Source organism: Salmo trutta, chromosome 17, assembly GCF_901001165.1.
Source record: "Salmo trutta chromosome 17, fSalTru1.1, whole genome shotgun sequence".
Taxonomy (NCBI): domain Eukaryota; kingdom Metazoa; phylum Chordata; class Actinopteri; order Salmoniformes; family Salmonidae; genus Salmo; species Salmo trutta.
The window spans coordinates 1,895,658-1,916,426 of NC_042973.1; the positions used below are offsets into that span (position 1 = coordinate 1,895,658).

The 20,769-nt window shown below is 43.3% G+C and overlaps 2 protein-coding genes and 1 long non-coding RNA gene across 4 annotated transcripts in view; 2 read left to right on the forward strand and 1 right to left on the reverse strand.

Annotated features, from left to right (window-relative positions):
* nme7 (NME/NM23 family member 7) overlaps positions 1–5,196 on the forward strand; it is a gene marked incomplete in the record, with an annotated part of 93,265 nt that extends 88,069 nt beyond the window's left edge. Inside the window, 1 exon segment of the mRNA XM_029695372.1 lies at positions 5,078–5,196. Coding sequence (XP_029551232.1) covers positions 5,078–5,110 — 33 coding nt within the window.
* Positions 5,197–6,747: 1,551 nt separating this feature from the next.
* atp1b1a (ATPase Na+/K+ transporting subunit beta 1a) overlaps positions 6,748–20,769 on the reverse strand; it is a 39,266-nt gene continuing 25,244 nt past the window's right edge. For both annotated transcript variants that reach the window (XM_029695374.1, XM_029695373.1), the window contains exons 3-6: positions 12,092–12,247; positions 10,267–10,457; positions 8,323–8,406; positions 6,748–7,829 (exon numbers count right to left, since the gene is read on the reverse strand). In XM_029695374.1, the coding sequence (XP_029551234.1) occupies positions 7,569–7,829; positions 8,323–8,406; positions 10,267–10,457; positions 12,092–12,247 (692 nt within the window). In that variant the 3' untranslated portion in view covers positions 6,748–7,568. The remainder of the gene's footprint in view (positions 7,830–8,322; positions 8,407–10,266; positions 10,458–12,091; positions 12,248–20,769) is intronic.
* LOC115151441 (uncharacterized) lies at positions 18,528–19,547 on the forward strand. The gene is made up of 3 exons (XR_003867292.1): positions 18,528–18,557; positions 18,870–18,901; positions 19,501–19,547. It is a non-coding gene; the product is annotated as an uncharacterized LOC115151441 (long non-coding RNA).

Below are 20,769 nucleotides of genomic sequence, written 5' to 3' on the forward strand. Positions count from 1 at the left end.
CTATATTCTACTATAACTCAACCTATATTCTACTATAACTCAACCTATATTCTACTATAACTCAACCTATATTCTACTATTCTACTATAACTCAACCTATACTCTACTATAACTCAACCTATACTCTACTATAACTGAACCTATACTCTACTATTCTACTATAACTCAACCTATACTCTTCTGTTCTACTATAACTCAACCTATACTCTACTATAACTTAACCTATATTCTACTATTATACTATAACTCAACCTATATTATACTATAACTCAACCTATACTCTACTATAACTCAACCTATATTCTACTATAACTCAACCTATATTCTACTATTCTACTATAACTCAACCTATATTCTACTATTCTACTATAACTCAACCTATATTCTACTATTCTACTATAACTCAACCTATATTCTACTATAACTCAACCTATATTCTACTATTCTACTATAACTCAACCTATACTCTACTATAACTCAACCTATACTCTACTATAACTCAACCTATACTCTACTATAACTCAACCTATATTCTACTATAACTCAACCTATATTCTACTATTCTACTATAACTCAACCTATATTCTACTATTCTACTATAACTCAACCTATAGTCTACTATTCTACTATAACTCAACCTATACTCTACTGTTCTACTATAACTCAACCTATATTCTACTATAACTCAACCTATACTCTACTATAACTCAACCTATATTCTACTATTCTACTATAACTCAACCTATATTCTACTAAAGCTCAACCTATATTCTACTATAACTCAACCTATACTCTACTATTCTACTATAACTCAATCTATATTCTACTATTCTACTGTAACTCAACCTATATTCTACTATAACTCAACCTATACTCTACTATTCTACTATAACTCAATCTATATTCTACTATTCTACTATAACTCAACCTATATTCTACTATTCTACTATAACTCAACCTATATTCTACTATAACTCAACCTATACTCTACTGTTCTACTATAACTCAACCTATATTCTACTATTCTACTATAACTCAACCTATATTCTACTATTCTACTATAACTCAACCTATATTATACTATAACTCAACCTATACTCTACTATAACTCAAACTATATTATACTATAACTCAACCTATACTCTACTATAACTCAAACTATACTCTACTATAACTCAACCTATACTCTACTATTCTACTATAACTCAACCTATATTCTACTATTCTACTATAACTCAAACTATATTCTACTATAACTCAACCTATACTCTACTATTCTACTATAACTCAACCTATATTCTACTATAACTCAACCTATATTCTACTATTCTACTATAACTCAACCTATACTCTACTATTCTACTATAACTCAACCTATACTCTACGATTCTACTATAACTCAACCTATATTCTACTATTCTACTATAACTCAACCTATATTCTACTATTCTACTATAACTCAACCTATACTCTACTATAACTCAAACTATATTATACTATAACTCAACCTATACTCTACTATAACTCAAACTATACTCTACTATAACTCAACCTATACTCTACTATTCTACTATAACTCAACCTATATTCTACTATTCTACTATAACTCAAACTATATTCTACTATAACTCAACCTATATTCTACTATTCTACTATAACTCAACCTATATTCTACTATTCTACTATAACTTAACCTATATTCTACTATTCTACTATAACTCAACCTATATTCTACTATAACTCAACCTATATTCTACTATTCTACTATAACTCAACCTATACTCTACTATTCTACTATAACTCAACCTATACTCTACTATTCTACTATAACTCAACCTATATTCTACTATTCTACTATAACTCAACCTATATTCTACTATTCTACTATAACTCAACCTATACTCTACTATAACTCAACCTATATTCTACTATTCTACTATAACTCAACCTATATTCTACTATAACTCAACCTATATTCTACTATAACTCAACCTATATTCTACTATAACTCAACCTATACTCTACTAGTCTACTATAACTTAACCTATATTCTACTATTCTACTATAACTCAACCTATATTCTACTATTCTACTATAGCTCAACCTATACTCTACTATTCTACTATAACTTAACCTATATTCTACTATTCTACTATAACTCAACCTATACTTTACTATAACTCAACCTATATTCTACTATTCTACTATAACTCAACCTATATTCTACTATTCTACTATAACTTAACCTATATTCTACTATTCTACTATAACTCAACCTATAGTCTACTATTCTACTATAACTCAACCTATACTCTACTGTTCTACTATAACTCAACCTATATTCTACTATTCTACTATAACTCAACCTATATTCTACTATTCTACTATACCTCAACCTATATTCTACTATTCTACTATAACTCAACCTATACTCTACTATAACTCAACCTATATTCTACTGTTCTACTATAACTCAACCTATATTCTACTATAACTCAACCTATATTCTACTATAACTCAACCTATATTCTACTATAACTCAACCTATACTCTACTAGTCTACTATAACTTAACCTATATTCTACTATTCTACTATAACTCAACCTATATTCTACTATTCTACTATAGCTCAACCTATACTCTACTATTCTACTATAACTTAACCTATATTCTACTATTCTACTATAGCTCAACCTATACTCTACTATAACTCAACCTATACTCTACTATTCTACTATAGCTCAACCTATACTCTACTATAACTCAACCTATATTCTACTATTCTACTATAACTTAACCTATATTCTACTATTCTACTATAACTCAACCTATATTCTACTATACCTCAACCTATACTCTACTAGTCTACTATAACTTAACCTATAGTCTACTATTCTACTATAACTTAACCTATATTCTACTATTCTACTATAACTCAACCTATACTCTACTATAACTTAACCTATATTCTACTATTCTACTATAACTCAACCTATACTCTACTAGTCTACTATAACTCAACCTATATTCTACTATTATACTATAACTTAACCTATACTCTACTATTCTACTATAACTTAACCTATACTCTACTATAACTCAACCTATATTCTACTATTCTACTATAACTTAACCTATATTCTACTATTCTACTATAACTCAACCTATATTCTACTATTATACTATAACTTAACCTATACTCTACTAGTCTACTATAACTTAACCTATATTCTACTATTCTACTATAACTTAACCTATACTCTACTATAACTCAACCTATACTCTACTATAACTCAACCTATATTCTACTGTTCTACTATAACTCAACCTATATTCTACTGTTCTTCTATAACTCAACCTATACTCTACTATAACTCAACCTATATTCTACTGTTCTACTATAACTCAACCTATATTCTACTATAACTTAACCTATATTCTACTATTCTACTATAACTCAACCTATACTCTACTATAACTCAACCTATATTCTACTATTCTACTATAACTCAACCTATACTCTACTGTTCTACTATAACTCAACCTATATTCTACTATTCTACTATAACTCAACCTATATTCTACTATTCTACTATAACTCAACCTATATTCTACTGTTCTACTATAACTCAACCTATATTCTACTGTTCTTCTATAACTCAACCTATACTCTACTATAACTCAACCTATATTCTACTGTTCTACTATAACTCGACCTATATTCTACTATAACTTAACCTATATTCTACTATTCTACTATAACTCAACCTATATTCTACTATTCTACTATAACTCAACCTATATTCTACTATAACTCAACCTATACTCTACTATAACTCAACCTATATTCTACTATTCTACTATAACTCAACCTATATTCTACTATTCTACTATAACTCAACCTATACTCTACTATTCTACTATAACTCAACCTATATTCTACTATTCTACTATAACTCAACCTATACTCTACTATAACTCAACCTATATTCTACTATAACTTAACCTATATTCTACTATTCTACTATAACTCAACCTATACTCTACTATAACTCAACCTATACTCTACTATTCTACTATAACTCAACCTATATTCTACTATTCTACTATAACTCAACCTATATTCTACTATTCTACTATATCTCAACCTATATTCTACTATAACTCAACCTATATTCTACTATTCTACTATAACTCAACCTATATTCTACTATAACTCAACCTATATTCTACTATAACTCAACCTATATTCTACTATTCTACTATAACTCAACCTATACTCTACTATTCTACTATAACTCAACCTATATTCTACTATTCTACTATAACTCAACCTATAGTCTACTATAACTCAACCTATATTCTACTATAACTTAACCTATATTCTACTATTCTACTATAACTCAACCTATATTCTACTATACCTCAACCTATATTCTACTAGTCTACTATAACTTAACCTATAGTCTACTATTCTACTATAACTTAACCTATATTCTACTATTCTACTATACCTCAACCTATATTCTACTATAACTCAACCTATATTCTACTATTCTACTATAACTCAACCTATACTCTACTATTCTACTATAACTCAACCTATACTCTACTAGTCTACTATAACTTAACCTATATTCTACTATTCTACTATAACTTAACCTATATTCTACTATAACTCAACCTATATTCTACTATTCTACTATAACTCAACCTATACTCTACTATTCTACTATAACTCAACCTATACTCTACTATTCTACTATAACTCAACCTATACTCTACTATTCTACTATAACTCAACCTATACTCTACTATAACTCAACCTATATTCTACTATAACTCAACCTATATTCTACTATAACTCAACCTATACTCTACTATAACTCAACCTATATTCTACTATTCTACTAAAACTCAACCTAAGCATATGCTGTCTGGGATATCTTTTTAAAATGATGTGGCCTATCTATCAATGTAATATTATAGTTACAGTAAGCCTGTTTCTAATCTAGGATTGCAGGAGAATTGAGTCATTTTTCAGAGATTGCTAATTGTTCATTTTCCCTTTCAACAGGTCCAATATTTCTTCAAGATTTTGGATGGATGAAGTTTTTTTGTTTGTTTGTTTTTACACAAATACACATTCCATTTCTATGAGTATGTATTTAAATAAAAGAGACATTGACCACAGGATAATTTCTCAATTTATTTGTCTTTAAGGTCTTACCCAGATGAAAAAAAATGACAAGACCAGATGGACTCCTGACGAGTGTCCGGATGTTCAACATTAATCACTTTTACACCAACAAAACATCCTATTACACAGGGTACTGCATTGCTTCAGATATTCTAACTTTTTGACCAGCGACTTTGGTATCGGATCCATACATTACACTTTTTCCTGCGGAAAAAAAAAATTGTACAACTGCATAAATATAAAACTCTTCCACCATGAAAATGACTAAAACATTCATTAGAAAGTTACACCACGTCATGTGATGTCTCCAGCAACAAAAAAAAAATGGTTCGTTTTAAAAGCACAGAGTTGCTGTCAGTGTTTCCATGAAGGAGGAAGGAAGCTAGTCTCCCTGCCTGCTGCTAGATACACAGAACACTGCTAGCTCTAGACTACAATAGAGAGAGGAGGAGGAGAAGCATTGGACATAGAGAGAGGAGGAGAAGCATTGGACATAGAGAGGAGGAGGAGGAGAAGCATTGGACATAGAGAGGAGGAGGAGAAGCATTGGACATAGAGAGAGGAGGAGGAGAAGCATTGGACATAGAGAGGAGGAGGAGGAGAAGCATTGGACATAGAGAGGAGGAGGAGGAGAAGCATTGGACATAGAGAGAGGAGGAGGAGGAGGAGAAGCATTGGACATAGAGAGAGGAGGAGGAGAAGCATTGGACATAGAGAGGAGGAGGAGGAGGAGAAGCATTGGACATAGAGAGAGGAGGAGGAGAAGCATTGGACATAGAGAGGAGGAGGAGAAGCATTGGACATAGAGAGGAGGAGGAGGAGAAGCATTGGACATAGAGAGAGGAGGAGGAAGAGGAGAAGCATTGGACATAGAGAGGAGGAGGAGGAGGAGGAGAAGCATTGGACATAGAGAGAGGAGGAGGAGAAGCATTGGACATAGAGAGAGGAGGAGGAGAAGCATTGGACATAGAGAGGAGGAGGAGGAGAAGCATTGGACATAGAGAGGAGGAGGAGAAGCATTGGACATAGAGAGAGGAGGAGGAGGTGAAGCATTGGACATAGAGAGAGGAGGAGGAGGTGAAGCATTGGACATAGAGAGGAGGAGGAGAAGCATTGGACATAGAGAGAGGAGGAGGAGAAGCATTGGACATAGGGAGAGGAGGAGGAGGTGAAGCATTGGACATAGAGAGAGGAGGAGGAGGTGAAGCATTGGACATAGAGAGAGGAGGAGGAGGAGAAGCATTGGACATAGAGAGGAGGAGGAGGAGAAGCATTGGACATAGAGAGAGGAGGAGGAGAAGCATTGGACATAGAGAGAGGAGGAGGAGGAGAAGCATTGGACATAGAGAGAGGAGGAGGAGGTGAAGCATTGGACATAGAGAGAGGAGGAGGAGAAGCATTGGACATAGAGAGGAGGAGGAGGAGAAGCATCAAACAAGACATTTCATTAAACCCTCTGTCCCATATTAAAGTTGATCCAAAAAGAAAAAAGAAAGTAATGTAGAAATATTCTCCCACAATCAACTCAAAAAGACACAGGAAAAGCATTCCAGGGAGTGCAGCCATTTACTGACAGACTTACAGATCAGAGCGTACCATGCCAGTATTTTCAGTTAGTAAGAGTATATTAACACATCCACACACTCACATCATTAACACACAAACACTTACACACACACACACACACCTTGGACCACTAAAGCTTACTGACATAAGACAACAGAAATTACAACATGGCTTGGAAAGGACCACTGTATGTCACTACTGCACTGGATACTCCAAACGTATATAGAAAGCACATTAGGCAGAACACTTAGGGGACAGACAGAAACACGGCTCGCTACATATCAGTAGTGGAATTGTTATTTACAGTAAGCGATGAACATGTCCCATGGCTCAAGGACTTCTCATTTACAGTAGAATAAATATGTTGCGATTGCTACTCTTCCTGTAATGTACATTCTAAACCCTAGACATTATGCAGGAAGCCAGTGTAGTGTACATTCTAAACCCTAGACATTATGCAGGAAGCCAGTGTAGTGTACATTCTAAACCCTAGACATTATGCAGGAAGCCAGTGTAGTGTACATTCTAACCCTAGACATTATGCAGGAAGCCAGTGTAGTGTACATTCTAACCCTAGACATTATGCAGGAAGCCAGTGTAGTGTACATTCTAAACCCTAGACATTATGCAGGAAGCCAGTGTAGTGTACACAGATTAACTGTAGGTCCCCGTATATTATGAAAGTTTGTTCCAAGACTAGTCGTGTTTTTTAATATAACTAATTTTTTTTTCTCTCTTCTCTCTAAATCATCTTGTTTTGAAATGTGGGAAGATAACAGTGTGTTTTTTTTCATAGCTGAGGTCATGAATTGGCGATAGTGAACTTAACGTCAAAGCGTCCTTGGTAGCGATCTTTCTCGCTGTAGTCAATGTTCGCTCCGTACACTTTGCACTCAAGACGCAGCTCCTCGTTGAAGGTGAGGTTGGTAAACTGGATGGCCACCAGAGGTTGCAGGTAATTGGGATGCAGCAGCTTTCCGTAGTAAGGGTAGTACTGGAGGGGGAACCCCATACCCATGCCATAGTACTTGATCTCACCAATCTTGCTGGCATCCTCCTCTCTCTGTAGAGAATGACATCACAGTTAAGTAGGCTGCCATTACAGAATAACGTTGCATATTTTTCCTAAGGTATAAACTGGTGTGTGCAACGCCAGGGTTGTGGGTTCGATTCCCACGGGGGGCCAGTACAAAAAATAATAATTAAAAAAATGCATGAAATGAAATGTATGTATTCACTACTGTAAGTCGCTCTGGATAAGAACGTCTGCTAAATGACTAAAATGTAAAAATGTAAACTAGTTCTATATTACAACTGAATATAGCCTATATCTAGCAGGACTAAAAACCACATGAAGAGAACAAGCATAGCATTTATCCCTGACAGCGTGATGTAAGGGAACAACAAGTTTATGGTATGGTTGCATCGGAAAATGGCACCCTTTTGACCAGAACCCTATTGGCACCTAGTCAAAAGTAGTGCACTATATAGGGGAAAAGGGTGCCATTTTGGATGTAGTCTATATGATATGCTTCCCAGTCCCATGTGAGGCGTACCTTGTTCTGACAGTGGATGGGGATAACGTTGGTCTGGACTCTGCTCTGGCCGGCATCAGGGACGGAGGCATTGTTGGTTGGAGGCTGAAACAAAACCCAGACCAATAAGCATTATCACCTTAACCTAACCCAGGCGGACCAATCCGCATTATCGCCTTAACCTAACCCAGACGGACCAATCCGCATTATCGCCTTAACCTAACCCAGACGGACCAATCCGCATTATCGCCTTAACCTAACCCAGACGGACCAATCCGCATTATCGCCTTAACCTAACCCAGACGGACCAATCCGCATTATCGCCTTAACCTAACCCAGACGGACCAATCCGCATTATCGCCTTAACCTAACCCAGACGGACCAATCCGCATTATCACCTTAACCAAACCCAGGCAGACCAATCCGCATTATCGCCTTAACCTAACCCAGACAGACCAATCCACATTATCACCTTAACCTAACCCAGACAGACCAATAAGCATTATCGCCTTAACCTAACCCATACAGACCAATTAGCATTATCATATTAACCTAACCCAGACAGACCAATCAGCATTATCACCTTAACCTAACCCACACAGACCAATAAGCATTATCGCCTTAACCTAACCCAGAAAGACCAATAAGCATTATCATATTAACCTAACCCAGACAGCCCAATCCGCATTATCGCCTTAACCTAACCCAGACACACCAATAAGCATTATCGCCTTAACCTAACCCAGAAAGACCAATACGCATTATCACCTTAACCTAACCCAGACAGACCAATCCGCATTATCGCCTTAACCTAACCCAGACAGACATTAAGCATTATCATATTAACCTAACCCAGACAGCCCAATCTGCATTATCGCCTTAACCTAACCCAGACAGACCAATAAGCATTATCGCCTTAACCTAACCCAGGCAGACCAATCCGCGTTATCGCCTTAACCTAACCCAGACAGACCAATCAGCATTATCATATTAACCTAAACCAGACAGACCATCAGCATTATCATATTAGCCTCACCCAAACTGACCAATCAGCATTAATTAGCACCTTAACCTAACACGGACCAATAAGCACTATTGTCATTATCAGGTTATCACCCTGAAACTGTTTCTGTGAAGTGTCCCTCAGTGGTAACCTCTATTACCACACAGTCAAAACTACAGGAAGTAGAATCATGGAGAAACATCTTCTTCGGTTTAATACATTCATACAGGCTATGTTTCAGGTCTGGAGGTCTGTGGATAGAGGCTGTGTTTCAGGTCTGGAGGTCTGTGGATAGAGGCTGTGTTTCAGGTCTGGAGAGTCTGTGGATAGAGGCTGTGTTTCAGGTCTGGAGGTCTGTGGATAGAGGCTGTGTTTCAGGTCTGGAGGTCTGTGGATAGAGGCTGTGTTTCAGGTCTGGAGGTCTGTGGATAGAGGCTGTGTTTCAGGTCTGGAGGTCTGTGGATAGAGGCTGTGTTTCAGGTCTGGAGGTCTGTGGATAGAGGCTGTGTTTCAGGTCTGGAGGTCTGTGGATAGAGGCTGTGTTTCAGGTCTGGAGGTCTGTGGATAGAGGCTGTGTTTCAGGTCTGGAGGTCTGTGGATAGAGGCTGTGTTTCAGGTCTGGAGGTCTGTGGATAGAAGCTGTGTTTCAGGTCTGGAGGTCTGTGGATAGAGGCTGTGTTTCAGGTCTGGAGGGTCTGATGAAACAGGCTGTGTTCTGGCACATAAGAAACCATAAGATCACATGATGGTTAAGAATCATAAAGGGGGGGGTGCGGCTTTGGCTGAGAGTTTCCTTGCGATGGTAGAGACCTACGAGTTGTTGCTGGAACTCTCAATATCGAACACGTATGGACCCAGAAGTGAATCACACAGCTGACCAAATTACACAAGACTTTACTTCTACGTTAACCAAGCTTAATCAACAGTATAAACTAGATTAGTGTGGGGTTATGTGTACATACCCTTGGTCTGAAGTTGATGATCCTGTTGAGCTTGGCGATCAGGCAGGGTTTCCCATCCTTGAAGCCAAAGTTTTCATCGTGACCATCCAGACCAGAACAGGATCCCAGCCAGGTCCGCTTGAACCTGCAGGCCTTCCTCACTCCAACGTCACTCTCCAGCTCACCACGGTCCATGTACGATGCAGGTAATTCTACAAGCACAGAGAGACACCTATTAGATCAGACAATATAGACCAGACACAGCATAACTAAACCCTAACAGGGTACCTTACAATGTCTACCAGTCTGTACCAGGGTCTACTAGTCTGTACTGGGGTCTACTGGTCTCTACTGGGGTCTACTGGTCTGTACCGGGGTCTACTGGTCTCTACTGGGGTCTACTGGTCTGTACCGGGGTCTACTGGTCTCTACTGGGGTCTACTGGTCTGTACTGGGGTCTACTAGTCTGTACCAGGGTCTACTAGTCTGTACCGGGGTCTACTAGTCTCTACTGGGGTCTACTGGTCTGTACCGGGGTCTACCAGTCTGTACCGGGGTCTACTAGTCTCTACCGGGGTCTACTAGTCTCTACCGGGGTCTACTCGTTTCTACTAGTTTCTACTAGTCTGTACTAGTGTCTACTAGTGTCTACTCGTTTCTACTAGTGTCTACTCGTTTCTACTAGTGTCTACTAGTTTCTACTAGTGTCTACTCGTTTCTACTAATGTCTGCTCGTTTCTACTAGTGTCTACTAGTTTCTACTAGTTTCTACTAGTGTCTACTCGTTTCTACTAGTCTGTACTAGTGTCTACTAGTTTCTACTAGTCTGTACTAGTGTCTACTCGTTTCTACTAGTCTGTACTAGTGTCTACTCGTTTCTACAAGTGTCTACTCGTTTCCACTAGTGTCTACTAGTTTCTACTAGTGTCTACTCGTTTCTACTAGTGTCTACTTGTTTCTACTAGTGTCTACTCGCTTCTACTAGTCTGTACTAGTGTCTACTCATTTCTACTAGTGTCTACTCGTTTCTACTAGTGTCTACTCGTTTCTACTAGTCTGTACTAGTGTCTACTAGTTTCTACTAGTGTCTACTCGTTTCTACTAGTGTCTACTCGTTTCTACTAGTCTGTACTAGTGTCTACTTGTTTCTACTAGTGTCTACTAGTCTGTACTAGTTTCTACTCGTTTCTACTAGTGTCTACTAGTCTGTACTAGTTTCTACTCGTTTCTACTAGTGTCTACTAGTCTGTACTAGTTTCTACTCGTTTCTACTAGTCTGTACTAGTGTCTACTCGTTTCTACTAGTCTGTACTAGTGTCTACTAGTTTCTACTAGTTTCTACTAGTCTGTACTAGTGTCTACTCGTTTCTACTAGTGTCTACTAGTTTCTACAAGTCTGTACTAGTGTCTACTCGTTTCTACTAGTGTCTACTAGTCTGTACTACTGTCTACTTGTTTCTACTAGTTTGTACTAGTGTCTACTCGTTTCTACTAGTGTCTACTGGTCTGTACTAGTGTCTACTCGTTTCTACTAGTGTCTACTAGTCTGTACTACTGTCTACTTGTTTCTACTAGTCTGTACTAGTGTCTACTCGTTTCTACTAGTGTCTACTGGTCTGTACTAGTGTGTACTCGTTTCTACTAGTGTCTACTGGTCTGTACTAGTGTCTACTCGTTTCTACTAGTCTGTACTAGTGTCTACTCGTTTCTACTACTGTCTACTTGTTTCTACTAGTCTGTACTAGTGTCTACTCATTTCTCCTAGTTTCTACTGGTCTGTACTAGTGTCTACTCGTTTCTACTGGTCTGTACTAGTGTCTACTAGTTTCTACTGGTCTGTACTTGCCTCCACAGTCTTCGTACTTGTTCTGGTCCGTCTGCCTCTCCTCATCGTACATCTCCAGGAAGTTCTTGATGCTCGTGGTGTACTTCTGATACGTCTCCACATCGTTGATATTGTAAGAGATCTCAAACTTTTCAGAGCGTGGGGTGTGGGATAGACCTGTAGGTAGACAACACACTGGGTCAGTATGGATGATAGACCTGTAGGTAGACAACACACTGGGTCAGTATGGATGATAGACCTCTAGGTAGACAACACACTGGGTTAGAATGGATGATAGACAACACACTGGGTCAGTATGGATGATAGACCTGTAGGTAGACAACACACTGGGTCAGTATGGATGATAGACCTGTAGGTAGACAACACACTGGGTCAGTATGGATGATAGACCTGTAGGTAGACAACACACTGGGTTAGTATGGATGATAGGCCTGTAGGTAGACAACACACTGGGTCAGTATGGATGATAGACAACACACTGGGTCAGTATGGATGATAGACCTGTAGGTAGACAACACACTGGGTCAGTATGGATGATAGACCTGTAGGTAGACAACACACTGGGTCAGTATGGATGATAGACAACACACTGGGTTAGTATGGATGATAGACCTGTAGGTAGACAACACACTGGGTTAGATGGATGATAGACCTGTAGGTAGACAACACACTGGGTTAGTATGGATGATAGACCTGTAGGTAGACAACACACTGGGTTAGTATGGATGATAGACAACACACTGGGTTAGTATGGATGATAGACCTGTAGGTAGACAACACACTGGGTTAGTATGGATGATAGACAACACACTGGGTTAGTATGGATGATAGACAACACACTGGGTCAGTATGGATGATAGACAACACACTGGGTTAGTATGGATGATAGACAACACACTGGGTCAGTATGGATGATAGACAACACACTGGGTTAGTATGGATGATAGACAACACACTGGGTTAGTATGGATGATAGACCTGTAGGTAGACAACACACTGGGTCAGTATTGATGATAGACAACACACTGGGTTAGTATGGATGATAGACAACACACTGGGTTAGTATGGATGATAGACCTGTAGGTAGACAACACACTGGGTCAGTATGGATGATAGACAACACACTGGGTTAGTATGGATGATAGACCTGTAGGTAGACAACACACTGGGTTAGTATGGATGTTAGACCTGTAGGTAGACAACACACTGGGTTAGTATGGATGATAGACAACACACTGGGTTAGTATGGATGATAGACCTGTAGGTAGACAACACACTGGGTCAGTATGGATGATAGACAACACACTGGGTTAGTATGGATGATAGACAACACACTGGGTCAGTATGGATGATAGACCTGTAGGTAGACAACACACTGGGTTAGTATGGATGATAGACCTGTAGGTAGACAACACACTGGGTTAGTATGGATGATAGACCTGTAGGTAGACAACACACTGGGTTAGTATGGATGATAGACCTGTAGGTAGACAACACACTGGGTTAGTATGGATGATAGACCTGTAGGTAGACAACACACTGGGTTAGTATGGATGATAGACCTGTAGGTAGACAACACACTGGGTTAGTATGGATGATAGACAACACACTGGGTTAGTATGGATGATAGACCTGTAGGTAGACAACACACTGGGTTAGTATGGATGATAGACAACACACTGGGTTAGTATGGATGATAGACCTGTAGGTAGACAACACACTGGGTTAGTATGGATGATAGACAACACACTGGGTTAGTATGGATGATAGACAACACACTGGGTTAGTATGGATGATAGACCTGTAGGTAGACAACACACTGGGTTAGTATGGATGATAGACCTGTAGGTAGACAACACACTGGGTTAGTATGGATGATAGACCTGTAGGTAGACAACACACTGGGTTAGTATGGATGATAGACCTGTAGGTAGACAACACACTGGGTTAGTATGGATGATAGACCTGTAGGTAGACAACACACTGGGTTAGTATGGATGATAGACAACACACTGGGTTAGTATGGATGATAGACCTGTAGGTAGACAACACACTGGGTTAGTATGGATGATAGACCTGTAGGTAGACAACACACTGGGTTAGTATGGATGATAGACCTGTAGGTAGACAACACACTGGGTTAGTATGGATGATAGACCTGTAGGTAGACAACACACTGGGTTAGTATGGATGATAGACAACACACTGGGTTAGTATGGATGATAGACCTGTAGGTAGACAACACACTGGGTTAGTATGGATGATAGACAACACACTGGGTTAGTATGGATGATAGACAACACACTGGGTTAGTATGGATGATAGACCTGTAGGTAGACAACACACTGGGTTAGTATGGATGATAGACCTGTAGGTAGACAACACACTGGGTTAGTATGGATGATAGACAACACACTGGGTTAGTATGGATGATAGACCTGTAGGTAGACAACACACTGGGTTAGTATGGATGATAGACCTGTAGGTAGACAACACACTGGGTTAGTATGGATGATAGACCTGTAGGTAGACAACACACTGGGTTAGTATGGATGATAGACCTGTAGGTAGACAACACACTGGGTTAGTATGGATGATAGACCTGTAGGTAGACAACACACTGGGTTAGTATGGATGATAGACCTGTAGGTAGACAACACACTGGGTTAGTATGGATGATAGACAACACACTGGGTTAGTATGGATGATAGACCTGTAGGTAGACAACACACTGGGTTAGTATGGATGATAGACAACACACTGGGTTAGTATGGATGATAGACAACACACTGGGTTAGTATGGATGATAGACCTGTAGGTAGACAACACACTGGGTTAGTATGGATGATAGACCTGTAGGTAGACAACACACTGGGTTAGTATGGATGATAGACAACACACTGGGTCAGTATGGATGATAGACAACACACTGGGTTAGTATGGATGATAGACAACACACTGGGTTAGTATGGATGATAGACCTGTAGGTAGACAACACACTGGGTTAGTATGGATGATAGACCTGTAGGTAGACAACACACTGGGTTAGTATGGATGATAGACAACACACTGGGTCAGTATGGATGATAGACAACACACTGGGTTAGTATGGATGATAGACAACACACTGGGTCAGTATGGATGATAGACAACACACTGGGTTAGTATGGATGATAGACAACACACTGGGTTAGTATGGATGATAGACCTGTAGGTAGACAACACACTGGGTCAGTATGGATGATAGACCTGTAGGTAGACAACACACTGGGTTAGTATGGATGATAGACAACACACTGGGTTAGTATGGATGATAGACCTGTAGGTAGACAACACACTGGGTCAGTATGGATGATAGACAACACACTGGGTTAGTATGGATGATAGACCTGTAGGTAGACAACACACTGGGTTAGTATGGATGATAGACCTGTAGGTAGACAACACACTGGGTTAGTATGGATGATAGACAACACACTGGGTTAGTATGGATGATAGACAACACACTGGGTTAGTATGGATGATAGACAACACACTGGGTTAGTATGGATGATAGACCTGTAGGTAGACAACACACTGGGTTAGTATGGATGATAGACAACACACTGGGTTAGTATGGATGATAGACAACACACTGGGTTAGTATGGATGATAGAGATGAGACATGTCAAGAGATTTGTGATTTCTGTCTGTAAGTGAAAAAGCTTCTTATTATCTGACGGACCGGAGTAAAAAATCCCAAGATAAGACACCAGTATAACCATAGAATGAGTCCACATTGATGAATCAGTGTGAGTAGAGAACACTGAACAGGATTATAAATGACCCATTCAAAGGTCTACTGAAAACCCAAAACACTACATACCAACGTAATAAACATACCGAATCCTGATTTAACTGACTTTATTTCAGATGAAAATCAACATTCATTTTTAGCTATAAATGACGGTTAACCATTCATTCATTTCCGTTAGGGTTAATAAAATCCCAACCCCCCCCTTGGTGTCTAATAGTCCTCTTCAGATGGGAACTCTATGTAAACTGTGGCAGTAATTTTCCACAGACCGACAGCCCTGGTGCACACTACAGGGTCACAACTAGGCGTGGCATGAAGAGAGAGAGAGAGAGAGAGAGAGCATTGTGTTTATTTAACCACGCTCTTTCCTCAACATCCAAATATGAATCCTCATTCAGTGTCTATTGCGTAAGATCTCAATGACAACAGTCCGTTCACGTCTTAAAGCTTAACGCTATTCAAAACATATGTCCTAGCACATGTTATAGGGAGTCACATGTTCAACACAGTCAAGTTGTTTTACTTCCAGTCACGGCTTGTGAAGGTCTCCACCACCCCCCTCTTACCCCCCTACCCAACCACCAGCCTCACGTGGTCTTCACTCACAATGGAAACTTTTATCCTCAGAATGAGAGCCAGGACTTTGCTTTTCTCTAAACTCTGGCTGCCGTCTCCTTCCTTTATCTGACCACCAATGGAAACTCACTTCAGCTCACGACACTCCACACCTACTTATGCTGCCTTGCGGCGCAGGGCGGCCTTTGATAGTCAGCTGCTTTGGAGGGGGAAATGGCCGACAGGCCAACGTGCATGAAGCCAGTCTTTTACAATGGCTGCTAAAAATACCGTCTACATGACAGCATGCGCTGTTTAAATAGGCCTTGGCACAGGCAGGGTAGGTAGGGCTAGGAGAGATGACCTGGCAGGGTAGGTAGGGCTAGGAGAGATGCCTTGGCACAGGCAGGGTAGGTGGGGCTAGGAGAGATGACCTGGCAGGGTAGGTAGGGCTAGGAGAGATGCCTTGGCACTGGCAGGGTAGGTAGGGCTAGGAGAGATGCCCTGGCACAGGCAGGGTAGGTAGGGCTAGGAGAGATGCCCTGGCACAGGCAGGGTAGGTAGGGCTAGGAGAGATGCCCTGGCAGGGTAGGTAGGGCTAGGAGAGATGCACAGGCAGGCTAGGTAGGGCTAGGAGAGATGCACAGGCAGGGTAGGTAGGGCTAGGAGAGATGACCTGGCAGGGTAGGTAGGGCTAGGAGAGATGACCTGGCACAGGCAGGGTAGGTAGGGCTAGGAGAGATGCACAGGCAGGGTAGGTAGGGCTAGGAGAGATGACCTGGCAGGGTAGGTAGGGCTAGGAGAGATGACCTGGCAGGGTAGGTAGGGCTAGGAGAGATGCACAGGCACAGGCAGGGTAGGTAGGGCTAGGAGAGATGCCCTGGCACAGGCAGGGTAGGTAGGGCTAGGAGAGATGCACAGGCAGGGTAGGTAGGGCTAGGAGAGATGACCTGGCACAGGCAGGGTAGGTAGGGCTAGGAGAGATGCACAGGCAGGGTAGGTAGGGCTAGGAGAGATGCCCTGGCAGGGTAGGTAGGGCTAGGAGAGATGCACAGGCAGGGTAGGTAGGGCTAGGAGAGATGACCTGGCACAGGCAGGGTAGGTAGGGCTAGGAGAGATGCCCTGGCAGGGTAGGTAGGGCTAGGAGAGATGCCCTGGCACAGGCAGGGTAGGTAGGGCTAGGAGAGATGCCCTGGCACAGGCAGGCTAGGTAGGGCTAGGAGAGATGACCTGGCACAGGCAGGGTAGGTAGGGCTAGGAGAGATGCACAGGCAGGGTAGGTAGGGCTAGGAGAGATGACCTGGCAGGGTAGGTAGGGCTAGGAGAGATGCCCTGGCAGGGTAGGTAGGGCTAGGAGAGATGCACAAGCAGGGTAGGTAGGGCTAGGAGAGATGCACAGGCAGGGTAGGTAGGGCTAGGAGAGATGACCTGGCAGGGTAGGTAGGGCTAGGAGAGATGCACAGGCAGGGTAGGTAGGGCTAGGAGAGATGCACAGGCAGGGTAGGTAGGGCTAGGAGAGATGCCCTGGCACAGGCAGGGTAGGTAGGGCTAGGAGAGATGCCCTGGCACAGGCAGGCTAGGTAGGGCTAGGAGAGATGACCTGGCACAGGCAGGGTAGGTAGGGCTAGGAGAGATGCACAGGCAGGGTAGGTAGGGCTAGGAGAGATGACCTGGCAGGGTAGGTAGGGCTAGGAGAGATGCCCTGGCAGGGTAGGTAGGGCTAGGAGAGATGACCTGGCACAGGCAGGGTAGGTAGGGCTAGGAGAGATGCCCTGGCAGGGTAGGTAGGGCTAGGAGAGATGCCTTGGCACAGGCAGGGTAGGTAGGGCTAGGAGAGATGCACAGGCAGGGTAGGTAGGGCTAGGAGAGATGCCCTGGCAGGGTAGGTAAGGCTAGGAGAGATGCACAGGCAGGGTAGGTAGGGCTAGGAGAGATGCACAGGCAGGGTAGTTGGGCTAGGAGAGATGCACAGGCAGGCTAGGTAGGGCTAGGAGAGATGACCTGGCAGGGTAGGTAGGGCTAGGAGAGATGACCTGGCAGGGTATGTAGGGCTAGGAGAGATGCACAGGCAGGGTAGGTAGGGCTAGGAGAGATGACCTGGCACAGGCAGGGTAGGTAGGGCTAGGAGAGATGCCCTGGCACAGGCAGGCTAGGTAGGGCTAGGAGAGATGACCTGGCACAGGCAGGGTAGGTAGGGCTAGGAGAGATGCACAGGCAGGGTAGGTAGGGCTAGGAGAGATGACCTGGCAGGGTAGGTAGGGCTAGGAGAGATGCCCTGGCAGGGTAGGTAGGGCTAGGAGAGATGACCTGGCACAGGCAGGGTAGGTAGGGCTAGGAGAGATGCCCTGGCAGGGTAGGTAGGGCTAGGAGAGATGCCTTGGCACAGGCAGGGTAGGTAGGGCTAGGAGAGATGCACAGGCAGGGTAGGTAGGGCTAGGAGAGATGCCCTGGCAGGGTAGGTAAGGCTAGGAGAGATGCACTGGCAGGGTAGGTAGGGCTAGGAGAGATGCACAGGCAGGGTAGTTGGGCTAGGAGAGATGCACAGGCAGGCTAGGTAGGGCTAGGAGAGATGACCTGGCAGGGTAGGTAGGGCTAGGAGAGATGACCTGGCAGGGTATGTAGGGCTAGGAGAGATGCCCTGGCACAGGCAGGGTAGGTAGGGCTAGGAGAGATGACCTGGCAGGGTAGGTAGGGCTAGGAGAGATGCACAGGCAGGGTAGGTAGGGCTAGGAGAGATGACCTGGTACAGGCAGGGTAGGTAGGGCTAGGAGAGATGCCCTGGCAGGGTAGGTAGGGCTAGGAGAGATGCACAGGCAGGCTAGGTAGGGCTAGGAGAGATGCACAGGCAGGGTAGGTAGGGCTAGGAGAGATGACCTGGCAGGGTAGGTAGGGCTAGGAGAGATGACCTGGCACAGGCAGGGTAGGTAGGGCTAGGAGAGATGCACAGGCAGGGTAGGTAGGGCTAGGAGAGATGACCTGGCAGGGTAGGTAGGGCTAGGAGAGATGACCTGGCAGGGTAGGTAGGGCTAGGAGAGATGCACAGGCACAGGCAGGGTAGGTAGGGCTAGGAGAGATGCCCTGGCACAGGCAGGGTAGGTAGGGCTAGGAGAGATGCACAGGCAGGGTAGGTAGGGCTAGGAGAGATGACCTGGCACAGGCAGGGTAGGTTGGGCTAGGAGAGATGCACAGGCAGGGTAGGTAGGGCTAGGAGAGATGCCCTGGCAGGGTAGGTAGGGCTAGGAGAGATGCACAGGCAGGGTAGGTAGGGCTAGGAGAGATGACCTGGCACAGGCAGGGTAGGTAGGGCTAGGAGAGATGCCCTGGCAGGGTAGGTAGGGCTAGGAGAGATGACCTGGCACAGGCAGGGTAGGTAGGGCTAGGAGAGATGCCCTGGCACAGGCAGGCTAGGTAGGGCTAGGAGAGATGACCTGGCACAGGCAGGGTAGGTAGGGCTAGGAGAGATGCACAGGCAGGGTAGGTAGGGCTAGGAAAGATGACCTGGCAGGGTAGGTAGGGCTAGGAGAGATGCCCTGGCAGGGTAGGTAGGGCTAGGAGAGATGACCTGGCACAGGCAGGGTAGGTAGGGCTAGGAGAGATGCCCTGGCAGGGTAGGTAGGGCTAGGAGAGATGCCTTGGCACAGGCAGGGTAGGTAGGGCTAGGAGAGATGCCCTGGCAGGGTAGGTAGGGCTAGGAGAGATGCACAGGCAGGGTAGGTAGGGCTAGGAGAGATGCACAGGCAGGGTAGGTAGGGCTAGGAGAGATGACCTGGCACAGGCAGGGTAGGTAGGGCTAGGAGAGATGCACAGGCAGGGTAGGTAGGGCTAGGAGAGATGACCTGGCAGGGTAGTTGGGCTAGGAGAGATGACCTGGCAGGGTAGGTAGGGCTAGGAGAGATGCCCTGGCACAGGCAGGGTAGGTAGGGCTAGGAGAGATGCACAGGCATGGTAGGTAGGGCTAGGAGAGATGACCTGGCACAGGCAGGGTAGGTAGGGCTAGGAGAGATGCACAGGCAGGGTAGGTAGGGCTAGGAGAGATGCCCTGGCAGGGTAGGTAGGGCTAGGAGAGATGCACAGGCAGGGTAGGTAGGGCTAGGAGAGATGACCTGGCACAGGCAGGGTAGGTAGGGCTAGGAGAGATGCCCTGGCAGGGTAGGTAGGGCTAGGAGAGATGCCCTGGCACAGGCAGGGTAGGTAGGGCTAGGAGAGATGCCCTGGCAGGGTAGGTAGGGCTAGGAGAGATGCCCTGGCACAGGCAGGGTAGGTAGGGCTAGGAGAGATGCACAGGCAGGGTAGGTAGGGCTAGGAGAGATGCCCTGGCACAGGCAGG